This window comes from Entelurus aequoreus, linkage group LG01 (assembly GCF_033978785.1).
Source record: "Entelurus aequoreus isolate RoL-2023_Sb linkage group LG01, RoL_Eaeq_v1.1, whole genome shotgun sequence".
Taxonomy (NCBI): domain Eukaryota; kingdom Metazoa; phylum Chordata; class Actinopteri; order Syngnathiformes; family Syngnathidae; genus Entelurus; species Entelurus aequoreus.
Genome location: NC_084731.1, coordinates 76,798,317 through 76,812,765, shown reverse-complemented (window position 1 = coordinate 76,812,765; position 14,449 = coordinate 76,798,317). Strand labels below are relative to the sequence as shown.

Genomic DNA, 14,449 nt, shown 5'->3' with positions numbered 1-14,449 from the left:
AGCATGTTCGTAAATATACCGTGCCTGGAAACAACTTAAGCAAGTTACGTGACGCGAGACTCTAAACGAGGTTTAAGGCCCTACTTTTTAAGATGTGCTAGCTCAATGCTAATTTACATTGGATATGCCATAGACATGCTACTGATTAGCATTAGCGATTTTACATGCCGATTCCAGCACCTCCGAATTTGGTAATGAACGCTACAACTAAGATGCAATATTGTTCAATTATCATCAGGTATGTCTAGCTTGTGGGCTATCGTGCGCTTAGCTTTTGTGTAGCCGCTCGCTTGTAGTACCCTACGGCCTGCCATGTTTACCTATTGTAAAGGACAACAACAGAAGGAAAGTGAAGTAGTCACCAAAAACCACGCACAAAAAGTAAAATATGTGCAATGTGGAATTCTCCCCCACTATTTGGATCAGTTTCAGGTACTACTTACTGTACTGTACACTTAATCTGCTGATTTGCCTTTATTGACTAAAATTAAGCTACACTTCTAATATAGTACGATTTATGCTGTGGAAAATGAAATCAAATAGTTATTTATTTTATTTCTGTGGAGAGAAAGTGGAGTTTCTCATTAGGTATTCTTTAGGAGAGTGTTTATTTTCCGCTTTTGCAACAGGAAATCCATGTGCAATTTCAGCAGGATTATCAGCCGAGTGCAGCTTCTCCTCGAGGCCGATAAGCACACTTTTCTGTGGTCAATGGGCTGCCAACAGCAGCTCACGGGGTGGGCTCAAGTCGGTAAACACCCGTGATCATGGCTAACAATAGAGAAAACACACATGCATAATTCATGTGCAATGGATTCTTTATTGCGGAGCGAGGAAGGAAGAGAATGAATGAAAGGCTTTAGGCCGAGGTCAGCGATTTACGGGGGAATCTTGGCCATTGCTGTAAGGCGATGTTTGTTCACAGGAGGGATGAACAAGGTTATTATCGTTAAAGAAAAAACTGAAACGTCCTGCATTTGCATCCCAGCCTCCATTTTACCCAGTGATGAATTACAGATTGTTGATGGCGTTTACCAAAAGCAGCGCTTCTGTAGGACGGACCCCCTCAGCGGGGGTCTGAGAGGCAAGGCACTATAAAATAACTCTTAAATGATACACAAGCTTCCAGCTAGGTGGCGACACTGCTCGAATTAACCCAGTCGTTTCCTAGTAGTAGGGTCACTAGAGAAATAAATGTTTGTCAAGGATGGGCCGCAGCGGTACTCGGTTGTAATGCACTTTTCCACCACTTGTGGCAGCAATGACAATGTCAAACAAACAGAAGAAGTCTGGCGCAAAAATTATGACAAAAGTGGTGAAGCTGTATTTTCACTTTAATTGTATTGACAGTTTAGCTCAGAAACACGTTTTTACCTTAGTTTTGAAATTATTTTTGGCACTGCGTAATTGCATGAAAATGTATTTTGATTAGTATTTATTTTTGTAATAAGTCCGACCTAAATGTTTATGACTAACACATGCTTGCATATCATTTGACAAGGTTGTACACTTTAGGGTTTATTTCGAACAATATGATACGTCACATACAGTATTTTCCACTCAGTTGAAATGCACTTTTCCACTACTTGTGGCAGCAATGACAATGTCAAACGAACAGAAGAAGTCTGGAGCTAAAGCCACGGAAAAGTTTCTGAAGCGCAAAAATTATGACTAAAATGGTGAAGCTTTATTTTCACTTTCACTTTAATTGTATTGACAGTTTAGTTCAGAAACATTTTTTTAATTTAGTTTTTAAATGATTTTGCCGCTGCGTAATTGCATGAAAATGTATTTTGATTAGTATTTATTTTTGTAATCAGTCCGACCTGAATGCTTTCATATCATTTGACAAGGTTGTACACTTTAAGTTTATTTCGAACAATATGATACGTCACATACAGTATTTTACACTCAGTTGTAATACACTTTTCCACCACTTGTGGCAGCAATGACAATGTCAAACAAACAGAAGAAGTCTGGAGCTAAAGCCATGGAGAAGTTTCTGAAGCGCTAAAATTATGACTAAAGTGGTGAAGCTGTATTTTCACTTTAATTGTATTGACAGTTTAGTTCAGAAACATGTTTTTAACTTAGTTTTGAAATTATTTTGGCACTGTGTAATTGCATGAAAATGTATTTTGATTAGTATTTATTTTTATAAGCAGTCCGACCTAAATGCTTTCATATCATTTGACAAGGTTGTACACTTTAAGTTTATTTCGAACAATATGATACGGCACATACAGTATTTTCTACCCGGTTGTAATGCACTTTTCCACCACTTGTGGTAGTAATGACATTGTCAAACGAACAGAAGAAGTCTGGAGCTAAAGCCATGGAGAAGTTTCTGAAGCGCAAAAATTATGACTAAAGTGGTGAAGATATATTTTCACTTTCACTTTAATTGTATTGACAGTTTAGTTCAGAAACATATTTTTAATTTAGTTTTTAAATTATTTTGGCACTGCTTAATTGCATGAAAATGTATTTTGATTAGTATTTATTTTTATAATCAGTCCGACCTAAATGCTTTATATTTTCACTTTCACTTTAATTGTATTGACAGTTTAGTTCAGAAACATGTTTTTAATTTAGTTTTTAAATTATTTTGGCACGGCTTAATTGCATGAAAATGTATTTTGATTAGTATTTATTTTTATAATCAGTCCGACCTAAATGCTTACATATCATTAGACCAGGTTGTACACTTTAAGTTTATTTCGAACAATATGATACGTCACATACAATATTTTCCACTCAGTTGTAATACACTTTCCCACCACTTGTGGCAGTAATGACAAGGTCAAACAAACAGAAGAAGTCTGGAGCTAAAGCCATGGAGAAGTTTCTGAAGCGCAAAAATTATAACTATGATTATGAACACATAATAGAGTGCTACAGAGCAGGGGTTCTTTACCTTTTTGACCTCGAGGCCCAACTTTTCCACTACAGAGGGGCCCGGGGCCAACTCAAATTTAACATTAATTAGTACTCTTACTCTTGATTTTAATTATATCTAACCTACTTACAGTTTGCAGTATAAACTTTGGCAAAATATATTATTTTAAGGCTGATTAAAAAAATAAATACTAATCAAATATCCTTTAAAAGAAGAAACTTTAAAAAACTGATTTAAAAAAGTGTATTGTCTTTTTACAGTTACGGTGTACTAAAATAAATAAATGCTTACAAAATAACAATAAATAATAATATTATGTATGTTTCCTAAATAGGGCAGCACGGGGGAAGAGGGGTTAGTGCGTCTGCCTCACAATACGAAGGTCCTGAGTAGTCGTGAGTTCAATCCCGGCCTCGGGATCTTTCTGTGTGGAGTTTGCATGTTCTCCCCGTGACTGTGTGGGTTCCCTCCGGGTACTCCGGCTTCCTCCCACCTCCAAAGACATGCACCTGGGGATAGGTTGATTGGCAACACTAAAATTTGGCCCTAGTGTGTGAATGTGAGTGTGAATGTTGTCTGTCTATCTGTGTTGGCCCTGCGATGAGGGGGCGACTTGTCCAGGGTGTACCCCGCCTTCTGCCCGATTGTAGCTGAGATAGGCTCCAGCGCCCCCCGCGACCCCGAAGGGAATAAGCGGTAGAAAATGGATGGATGGATGGATGTTTCCTTAATAAACTGTCAAAAAAATGTAAGTGTAAATGAAAATACAGCTAGATATATATATATATATATATATATATATATATATATATATATATATATATATATATATATATATATATAATCGCAGGGCCATAACTGCAATTATATATATATATATATATATATATATATATATATATATATATATATATATATATATATATATATATATAATTGCAGTTATGGCCCTGCGATTATATATATATATATATATATATATATATATATATATATATATATATATATATATATATATATATATATATATATATATATATATATATATATATATATATATATATATATATATATATATATATATATATATATATATATATATATTCTTGCAGTGTGTATATTGAACATATTACATAGTGTTATGAAGGTGTATGTTACTACATTATATATTTACTTGCAGTGTGTATATAAAACATATTACATATTGTTATGAAGGTGTCTGTTACTACATTATATATATTCTTGCAGTGTGTTTATTGAACATATTACATAGTGTTATGAAGGTGTATGTTACTACATGATATATTTACTTGCAGTGTGTATATAAAACATATTACATCTTGTTATGAAAGTGTCTGTTACTACATTATATTTATTCTTGCAGTGTGTATATTGTACATATTACATATTGTTATGAAGGTGTCTGTTACTACATTATATATTTACTTGCAGTGTGTATATAAAACATATTACATCTTGTTATGAAGGTGTCTGTTACTACATTATATATATACTTGCAGTGTGTATATAACACATATTACATATTGTTATGAAGGTGTTTGTTACTACATTATATATTTACTTGCAGTGTGTATATAAAACATATTACATATTGTTATGAAGGTGCCTGTTACTACATTATATTTTCTACTTGCAGTGTGTATTTTGTACATATTACATATTGTTATGAAGGTGTCTGTTACTAACTTATATGGTATATGGCATTCTCTTAATGAGCTTCAAGAGGTTCAAGACTGTTGGAAAACCATTTCAGGTGACTACCCTTTGAAGCTCATTAAGAGAATGCCAAGAGTGTGCAAAGCAGTAATCAGAGCAAAGGGTGGCTATTTTGAAGAAACTAGAATATAAAATATGTTTTAAGTTATTTCACCTTTTTTTGTTAAGTAAATAACTCCACTTGTGTTCATTCATAGTTTTGATGCCTTCAGTGACAATCTGCAATGTAAATAGTCATGAAAATAAAGACTTTTGGCATGTACTGTATATGTCGTTAGCTGACTTTTGCTAACATTTATTTACGAGTTAGAATGCCTCAAAAAAAAGAAAAACATGTGAGTGCTTGTCTTACATAAGAATCGTTAGAAAAAATGTGCGGTTCCCCTTTAAGAACCGGAAGTGAAGTCACCTAAAAACACATTTCAAAGTGTGTATACAGTAAGTACTTATTGAGTACATTGGACAATACCGGGAAGCATGATCCAATGTTGTCATAAAAACGAAGAGCTGCTTTTAGACCGAGCGAGTGGGTCTCATGTTATACGCAGGGAAGGTATACGCGTGTGCTTTTCCACAGTAACAACTGACAGAATATGTAAGGTCCGCATCCATAAGCCCGCTGTGACACAAGGTGAAGGGCATGCTGGGTACCTCGATACTTGATACTAAAAAAAGGCTCAAGGCGCATGCACCAGTCCGCTCCTGTTTTTTTTTTTTTACCAAGGCGGCTTCTAAAATAAAATCAGCTGTCACTGCATGCCAGGGCCTCACACTGCTGAGGAACACGCTGCTGGAGCTGGACTCCAAGCTTCGCCGTCGCTCTCTGGGCCGGACTTCACTTCTTTCCCCCCACCCTTCAACTATTTATTCGCCGGAGTTCCAAGGCCCTTTGCTACCGAGCGGAATTCAACCGGCAGAAGGTAAGCGGCGATTGTCAAACTGTGCTACGTGTGCCAAAGAAGCACTCTAATAAATATTCAAACACAGTGTTACCGTTCAAACTGTGTGTAATGTTACAGTGGGCAAAAATATTAAATATACTCTGCCTTCTTTTTAGTGAATACTTAGGCCACAGGTGTCAAACTCAAGGCCTGGGGGTCAGAAGTGGCCCGCCACTTCATTTTATATGGCACTGTACTGTAACTTTTCTTACTAAATGTATTCTTTCTTTCTATTTTGGGAGGAAAAAAAATGCATGTACTCCATGTAATCGCAAATTATGTTCACTTACCTATTGTCTAATTATGCAAAAATATATTATCAAACAGTCAAACCATTTTTTTAAAAGAAATAAATCCTAATAATAATGATTTCAAAGCAAGTTATCCATCAAAATGTGCAATGTAAAAGTAGCAATAGATTTCATGGTAAAATTGTCAAATTTACTCTGGTTTTTAACAGCATTTTTTTCTAAATAATGAAAAATAAAGCTGTTTTGGCATTTACAGTAATACAAAAAAACAAAAACTGGCAGCTCAGGTGCCAAAATTTTACTGTAAAATTGCAGGGTTTTTTTACAGTAAAAAAACAGATGTAAATTTTACAGTAAAATTCTGGCAACTGAGCTGCCTTTTTATTTATTTATTTTTTTTAGCATAAAATAGCAGTACTGTATTTCCATTTACAGTAATATACACTAATTTTTTAAATAAAATATTTGCAACTTTCCATATTTTTTTTTACATTTTAGTTTAAAAAAAATCTACTAATAAAATGCATAAAAACTTTGTGTAATAATAGTATTCACTGTTAGAAGTGGCCCTCTGGGGCCAAACATAACTACGATGTGGCTCTCAGTGAAAACGTCTTTGACACCTCTGACTTAGGCCTACTGTGCTACTGTGCTTTGATGTCGGCCATTATGGCGGCACTTGGAAAGCCAAGTGTTTTCTGAGGTGGCACTCGGTGGAAAAGGTTTGAGAAGGACTGCACGAGAAGACATATTGGAAATAGGCGATAACGATAAATTAGTTTTATGGGTGGCTTACAGTGTGCGTAAGGAAAAAACACGTCAAATGTCAATTAGTGACATTGTATTCCTAGCCTCTTCCTGCTCAGTCACTGATAAGAATATGAAGGCAACTCTCTCCATAAACTGTCCCCTGTGACGTGCTGGTCTTATAAGGCGGACATATTGGGTTTTGATACCCGGTCAGAGCCGTGTTAAGAAGGCATGCAAAAATAAAAAATAAAAAAAATCTATTTTTAATTGTCTTCAAAAATTTTTTGATTTTGCACAAAAAAACAATTAATTATTGAACTCTTTATTTCCCATGAATTTTTGTTAATACAAAAGGCGCGTCAAATTAAAATCAAGTTTGGTTTAAAATGTATAAAAAGAGTTGGATAAATAAATAATAATAATAATGTAGGGGGCTCTACATAAAATGTTGCTTTGTGACAAATTAGGATGTAATGAAATAAATAAATACATTTTTAAATAAATGCTTAAATGCGTCATCAGGTGAAATGGAAAGGAAATAAATAAATGTGTTATTAGATATGCCATTTATTGATTAAATGTAAAGTTATATCTATTTATTTAGCTATTTATTTAATCATGTCAAAATGGGATTAACAAATCCTTTAATTATTAATATAATATATATTTATAATTATTTAAGGATATACTTAAACTACAAACTATAAACAACATTTTATGAAATTATTATTTACATATTCACTGATGTAGTTATATGTATTTTGTAATGATTTACTAAATATACTATAATATAATATTGTTTGTTAAATAAGGTGATCATGTGTTCTGATGTTAATAAAGAATCATATTATTATAGCTGAGTCACGGTGCAGGACATTATTGTATTTTCTGTTGTTTATTTACCCATTTAAAATTGTATGGATGGAGAGTATTTTTGGTTTAAAAAGTCTAAGTTCTAATTAATTATTTAACTATTACACGATTTATTCATTATTTATTAGATGGTTTAATTATTTCATGAACCTCAGTCATCAAAGTCCTATTTAATTAGTTCAATAATAAATAAATAGTTGAAAAATATTTAAAGGATTAAAACATGTTTTTAAAAAAATATTTAAATCATGGAAGAAATATTGATTAAATAATTAAATCCACATTTATTGATTCAAATATTTATGTATTTTTACATTTTTATATTTATTTCCAATTGTAACGTATCAATGACACATTTAAGTGATGCCTTACAGATGTATTGACTGTGTAGCCCTGCTTACTGTATATGGTGGCGTAACGGCAGTCATAAAACGCTCCAAGCTCCAAAATAAGAGCGTTCATACGTCGACACAAATGTGCACATGGAGTTAACGCTTCCTGTTTTCCTCATCGGCGATGATCTCATCGGAGTATTCTGAGAGCGTGGCGAATGTGAAACAAAGTGCTTATCCCAGCACCAGGAAGCCTTCAGGGCACAACTCTTACATGAAGGAAGCCGTACTGAACACTTGACAACTCAATTATTTTGCCTTCAAAAGATCACATTGCACGGCTGACATCACAATTCATCCAACGCTTCTTCTTCTTCTTCTTCTTCTTCTTCTTCTTTCCTACCGGACCACACCAACACTTTGGTCCACCACGGAAAATTAGGTCACCTGCAGAGGTGTGCATGGTAACATGCTACATTTACTCTGTTACTTTTACTGAAGTAACTTTTTGGATACATTGTACTTGTCAGAGTAGTTTTACTGCAACATACTTTTTACTTTTACTTGAGTATTTTTGTGAAGAGGAAACTACTTTTACTTTGTTACATTTACTTAAGTACATTTTTGGATACAGTGTCCTTGTCAGAGAAGTTTTACTGCAACTTACTTTTACTCTTAGTTAAGTATTTTTGTAAAGATGAAATATTAATTTTACTTCATCACATTTACTGAAGTAACTTTTTGTAAACATTGTACTTGTCAGAGTAGTTTTAATGCAACATACTTTTTACTTTTACTTGAGTATTTTTGTGAATAGTAAACACTACTTTTATTTTGTTACATTTACTTAAGTAACTTTTTGGATACAGAATAGTTTTACTGCAACATACTTTTACTCTTATTTTAGTATTTTTGTAAAGAAGAAATACAAATTTAATTAATTACATATACTGAAGTAACTTTTTGTAAACATTGTACTTGTCAGAGTAGTTTTAAGGCAACATACTTTTTACTTTTATTTGAGTATTTTTGTGAATAGTAAACACTACTTTTACTTTGTTACACTTACTTAAGTAACTTTTTGGATACATTGTACTTGTCAGAGTAGTTTTACTGCAACATACTTTTACTCTAATTTTAGTATTTTTGTAAAGAAGAAATACAAATTTTACTTAATTACATTTACTTAAGTAACTTTTTATGTAAACATTGTACTTGTCAGAGTACTTTTAATGCAACATACTTTTTACTTTACCTTAGTACTTTTGTAAAGACAAATACTAGTTTTACTCTGGTTTTTTTTTTTTTATGGACATATTGTACTTGAGTATTTTTGTGAATAGTAAACACTACTTGTACTTTATTACATTTACCTAAGTAACTTTTTGGATACATTGTACTTGTTTTAAGATTAAGATTAAAGTACCAATGATTGTCACACACACTAGATGTGGTGAAATTTGTCAGAGTAGTTTTAATGCAACATACTTTTTACGTTTACTTGAGTATTTTTGTGACGTGGAAACTACTTTTACTTTGTTCCATTTACTTAAGTAACTTTTTGGATACATTGTACTTGTCAGAGTAGTTTTACTGCAACATACTTTTACTCTTATTTAAGTATTTTTGTGAAAAGGAAACGCTACTTTTACTTTGTTACATTTACCTAAGTAACTTTTTGGATACATTGTACTTGTCAGAGTAGTTTTACTGCAACATACTTTTTACTTTTACTTGAGTATTTTTGTGAAGAGGAAACTACTTTTACTTTGTTACATTTACTTAAGTACATTTTTGGATACAGTGTCCTTGTCAGAGAAGTTTTACTGCAACTTACTTTTACTCTTAGTTAAGTATTTTTGTAAAGATGAAATATTAATTTTACTTCATCACATTTACTGAAGTAACTTTTTGTAAACATTGTACTTGTCAGAGTAGTTTTAATGCAACATACTTTTTACTTTTACTTGAGTATTTTTGTGAATAGTAAACACTACTTTTATTTTGTTACATTTACTTAAGTAACTTTTTGGATACAGAATAGTTTTACTGCAACATACTTTTACTCTTATTTTAGTATTTTTGTAAAGAAGAAATACAAATTTAATTAATTACATATACTGAAGTAACTTTTTGTAAACATTGTACTTGTCAGAGTAGTTTTAAGGCAACATACTTTTTACTTTTATTTGAGTATTTTTGTGAATAGTAAACACTACTTTTATTTTGTTACATTTACTTAAGTAACTTTTTGGATACAGAATAGTTTTACTGCAACATACTTTTAGTCTTATTTCAGTATTTTTGTAAAGAAGAAATACAAATTTAATTAATTACATATACTGAAGTAACTTTTTGTAAACATTGTACTTGTCAGAGTAGTTTTAAGGCAACATACTTTTTACTTTTATTTGAGTATTTTTGTGAATAGTAAACACTACTTTTACTTTGTTACATTTACTTAAGTAACTTTTTGGATACATTGTACTTGTCAGAGTAGTTTTACTGCAACATACTTTTACTCTAATTTTAGTATTTTTGTAAAGAAGAAATACAAATTTTACTTAATTACATTTAGTTAAGTAACTTTATGTAAACATTGTACTTGTCAGAGTACTTTTAATGCAACATACTTTTTACTTTACCTTAGTACTTTTTTAAAGACAAATACTAGTTTTACTCTGTTTTTTTTTTTTTATGGACATATTGTACTTGAGTATTTTTGTGAATAGTAAACACTACTTGTACTTTATTACATTTACCTAAGTAACTTTTTGGATACATTGTACTTGTTTTAAGATTAAGATTAAAGTACCAATGATTGTCACACACACACTAGATGTGGTGAAATTTGTCAGAGTAGTTTTAATGCAACATACTTTTTACGTTTACTTGAGTATTTTTGTGACGTGGAAACTACTTTTACTTTGTTCCATTTACTTAAATAACTTTTTGGATACATTGTACTTGTCAGAGTAGTTTTACTGCAACATACTTTTACTCTTATTTAAGTATTTTTGTGAAGAGGAAACGCTACTTTTACTTTGTTACATTTACCTAAGTAACTTTTTGGATACATTGTACTTGTCAGAGTAGTTTTACTGCAACATACTTTTACTCTTATTTAAGTATTTTTGTGAAGAGGAAACGCTACTTTTACTTTGTTACATTTACCTAAGTAACTTTTTGGATACATTGTACTTGTCAGAGTAGTTTTACTGCAACATACTTTTTACTTTTACTTGAGTATTTTGTGAAGAGGAAACACTACTTTTACTTTGTTACATTTACTTAAATATCTTTTCGGATACATTGTAATTGTATTGCAACATACTTTGTGAAAACATGTTATGCAGAAAGTTATTAAAAGGGGTGGGGGTGTTGCACTAATATACAACAAAAACTTTAGCCTTACCTCGGACCTAAATAATAAATATAACTCGTTTGAGGTGCTTACTTTGAGGTTTGTCACACCGCTGCCTCTGCACCTGGCTGTCATCTACCGCCCCCCAGGGCCCTATTCGGACTTTATCAATGAATTTTCAGAGTTCGCTGCTGATCTAGTGACGCACGCCGACAATATAATCATAATGGGAGACTTTAACATCCATATGAATACCCCATCGGACCCTCCATGCGTGGCGCTCCAGACTATAATTGATAGCTGTGGTCTTACACAAATAATAAATGAACCCACGCATCGCAACGGTAATACGATAGATCTAGTGCTTGTCAGGGGTGTCACCACCTCCAAAGTTACGATACTCCCGTACACTAAAGTAATGTCCGATCATTACCTTATAAAATTCGAAGTTCTGACTCATTGTCAACAAACTAATAATAATAATAATAACTACTATAGCAGCCGCAACATTAATGCTGCCACAACGACGACTCTTACTGACCTACTGCCTTCGGTAATGGCACCATTCCCAAATTATGTGGGCTCTATTGATAACCTCACTAACAACTTTAACGACGCCCTGCGCGACACCATTGATAGTGTAGCACCGCTAAAGCTAAAAAGGGCCCCTAAAAGGCGTACCCCATGGTTTACAGAAGAAACTAAAGCCCAGAAATTGTCATGTAGAAAGCTGGAACGCAAATGGCGTGCGACTAAACTTGAGGTTTTCCATCAAGCATGGAGTGATAGTTTAATAACTTATAAACGCATGCTTACCTCAGCTAAAGCTAAATATTACTCAAATCTCATCCACCTCAACAAAAATGATCCTAAATTTTTGTTTAGTACAGTAGCATCGCTAACCCAACAAGGGACTCCTCCCAGTAGCTCCACCCACTCAGCAGATGACTTTATGAATTTCTTTAATAAGAAAATTGAAGTAATTAGAAAAGAGATTAAAGACCATGCATCTCAGCTACAACTGGGTTCTATTAACACAAATACGACTGTATATACGACGGACACTGCCCTCCAAAATAGTTTCTCTCTCTTTGATGAAATAACATTGGAGGAATTGTTAAAATGTGTAAATGGGACAAAACAAACAACATGTTTACTTGACCCAATTCCTGGGAAACTTATCAAGGAGCTTTTTGTATTATTAGGTCCATCAGTGTTAAATATTATAAACTTATCACTTTCCTCTGGCACTGTTCCCCTAGCATTCAAAAAAGCGGTTATTCATCCTCTACTCAAAAGACCTAACCTCGATCCTGACCTCATGGTAAACTACCGGCCGGTGTCCCACCTTCCGTTTATCTCGAAAATCCTCGAAAAAATTGTCGCACAGCAGCTAAATGAACACTTAGCGTCTAACAATCTCTGTGAACCTTTTCAATCCGGTTTCAGGGCAAATCACTCTACGGAGACAGCCCTCGCAAAAATGACCAATGATCTATTGCTAACGATGGATTCTGATGCGTCATCTATGTTGCTGCTTCTTGATCTTAGCGCCGCTTTCGATACTGTTGATCATAATATTTTATTAGAGCGTATCAAAACGCGTATTGGGATGACAGACTTAGCCTTGTCTTGGTTTAACTCTTATCTTACTGACAGGATGCAGTGTGTCTCCCATAACAATGTGACCTCGGACTATGTTAAGGTAACGTGCGGAGTTCCCCAGGGTTCGGTTCTTGGCCCTGCACTCTTTAGTATTTACATGCTGCCGCTAGGTGACATCATACGCAAATACGGTGTTAGCTTTCACTGTTATGCTGATGACACCCAACTCTACATGCCCCTAAAGCTGACCAACACGCCGGATTGTAGTCAGCTGGAGGCGTGTCTTAATGAAATTAAACAATGGATGTCCGCTAACTTTTTGCAACTCAACGCTAAGAAAACGGAAATGCTGATTATGGGTCCTGCTCAACACCGACATCTATTTAATAATACCACCTTAACATTTGACAACCAAACAATTAAACAAGGCGACTCGGTAAAGAATCTGGGTATTATCTTCGACCCAACTCTCTCGTTTGAGTCACACATTAAGAGTGTTACTAAAACGGCCTTCTTTCATCTTCGTAATATCGCTAAAATTCATTCCATTTTGTCCACAAATGATGCTGAGATCATTATCCATGCAATCGTTACATCTCGTCTCGATTACTGTAACGTTTTATTTTCGGGCCTCCCTATGTCTAGCATTAAAAGATTACAGATGGTACAAAATGCGGCTGCTAGACTTTTGACAAAAACAAGAAAGTTTGATCATATTACGCCTATACTGGCTCACTTGCACTGGCTTCCTGTGCACCTAAGACGCGACTTTAAGGTTTTACTACTAACGTATAAAATACTACACGGTCAAGCTCCTGCCTATCTTGCCGATTGTATTGTACCATATGTCCCGGCAAGAAATCTGCGTTCAAAGAACTCCGACTTATTAGTGATTCCCAGAGCCCAAAAAAAGTCTGCGGGCTATAGAGCGTTTTCTATTCGGGCTCCAATACTATGGAATGCCCTCCCGGTAAAAGTTAGAGATGCTACCTCAGTAGAAGCATTTAAGTCTCATCTTAAAACTCATTTGTATACTCTAGCCTTTAAATAGACTCCCTTTTTAGACCAGTTGATCTGCCGTTTCTTTTCTTTTCTTTTCTACTCTGCTCCCAACCCGGGGTGGACCGCTAGCCTGTTAATCGGATGGGGACATCTCTACGCTGCTGACCCGTCTCCGCTCGGGATGGTTCCTGCTGGCCCCACCATGGACTGGACTTTCGCTGATGTGTTGGACTTTCACAATATTATGTCAGACCCACTTGACATCCATTGCTTTCGGTCTCCCCTAGAGGGGGGGGGGTTACCCACATATGCGGTCCTCTCCAAGGTTTCTCATAGTCATTCACATTGACGTCCCACTGGGGTGAGTTTTCCTTGCCCGTATGTGGGCTCTGTACCGAGGATGTCGTTGTGGGTTGTACAGCCCTTTGAGACACTTGTGATTTAGGGCTATATAAATAAACATTGATTGATTGATTGATTGATTGAAGTTGCAGATGTATTTCGTGTTTTAGCTAACGTTATGCTAACATTTGCCCTGTTATAACATCATAAGTGCAAATAAATAAATCATAAGTTACTCAGCAGTTACTCAGGCCTTTAGAAGTGTTTTCACTGAACTCTTACTGGAGTAGTTATTTGGATAAATACTTTTTACTCCTATTTTAGTACCATTTTTGGCTACACTTCCCACCTCC

The 14,449-nt window shown here is 34.3% G+C and overlaps 1 protein-coding gene across 6 annotated transcripts in view; it reads left to right on the top strand.

Moving 5' to 3' along the window:
• Window positions 1-14,449, top strand: part of xirp2a (xin actin binding repeat containing 2a) — a 158,094-nt gene that overhangs the window by 75,223 nt on the left and 68,422 nt on the right. For 2 of the 6 annotated variants that reach the window (XM_062058629.1, XM_062058637.1), the window contains exon 3: window positions 5,400-5,556. The exons of 3 other annotated variants lie outside the window; for them this stretch is intronic. In XM_062058629.1, coding sequence (XP_061914613.1) covers window positions 5,400-5,556 — 157 coding nt within the window. Of the gene's footprint in view, window positions 1-5,399; window positions 5,557-14,449 lie in introns of those variants that run through there. One more of the 6 variants, XM_062058656.1, reaches the window with a different exon arrangement.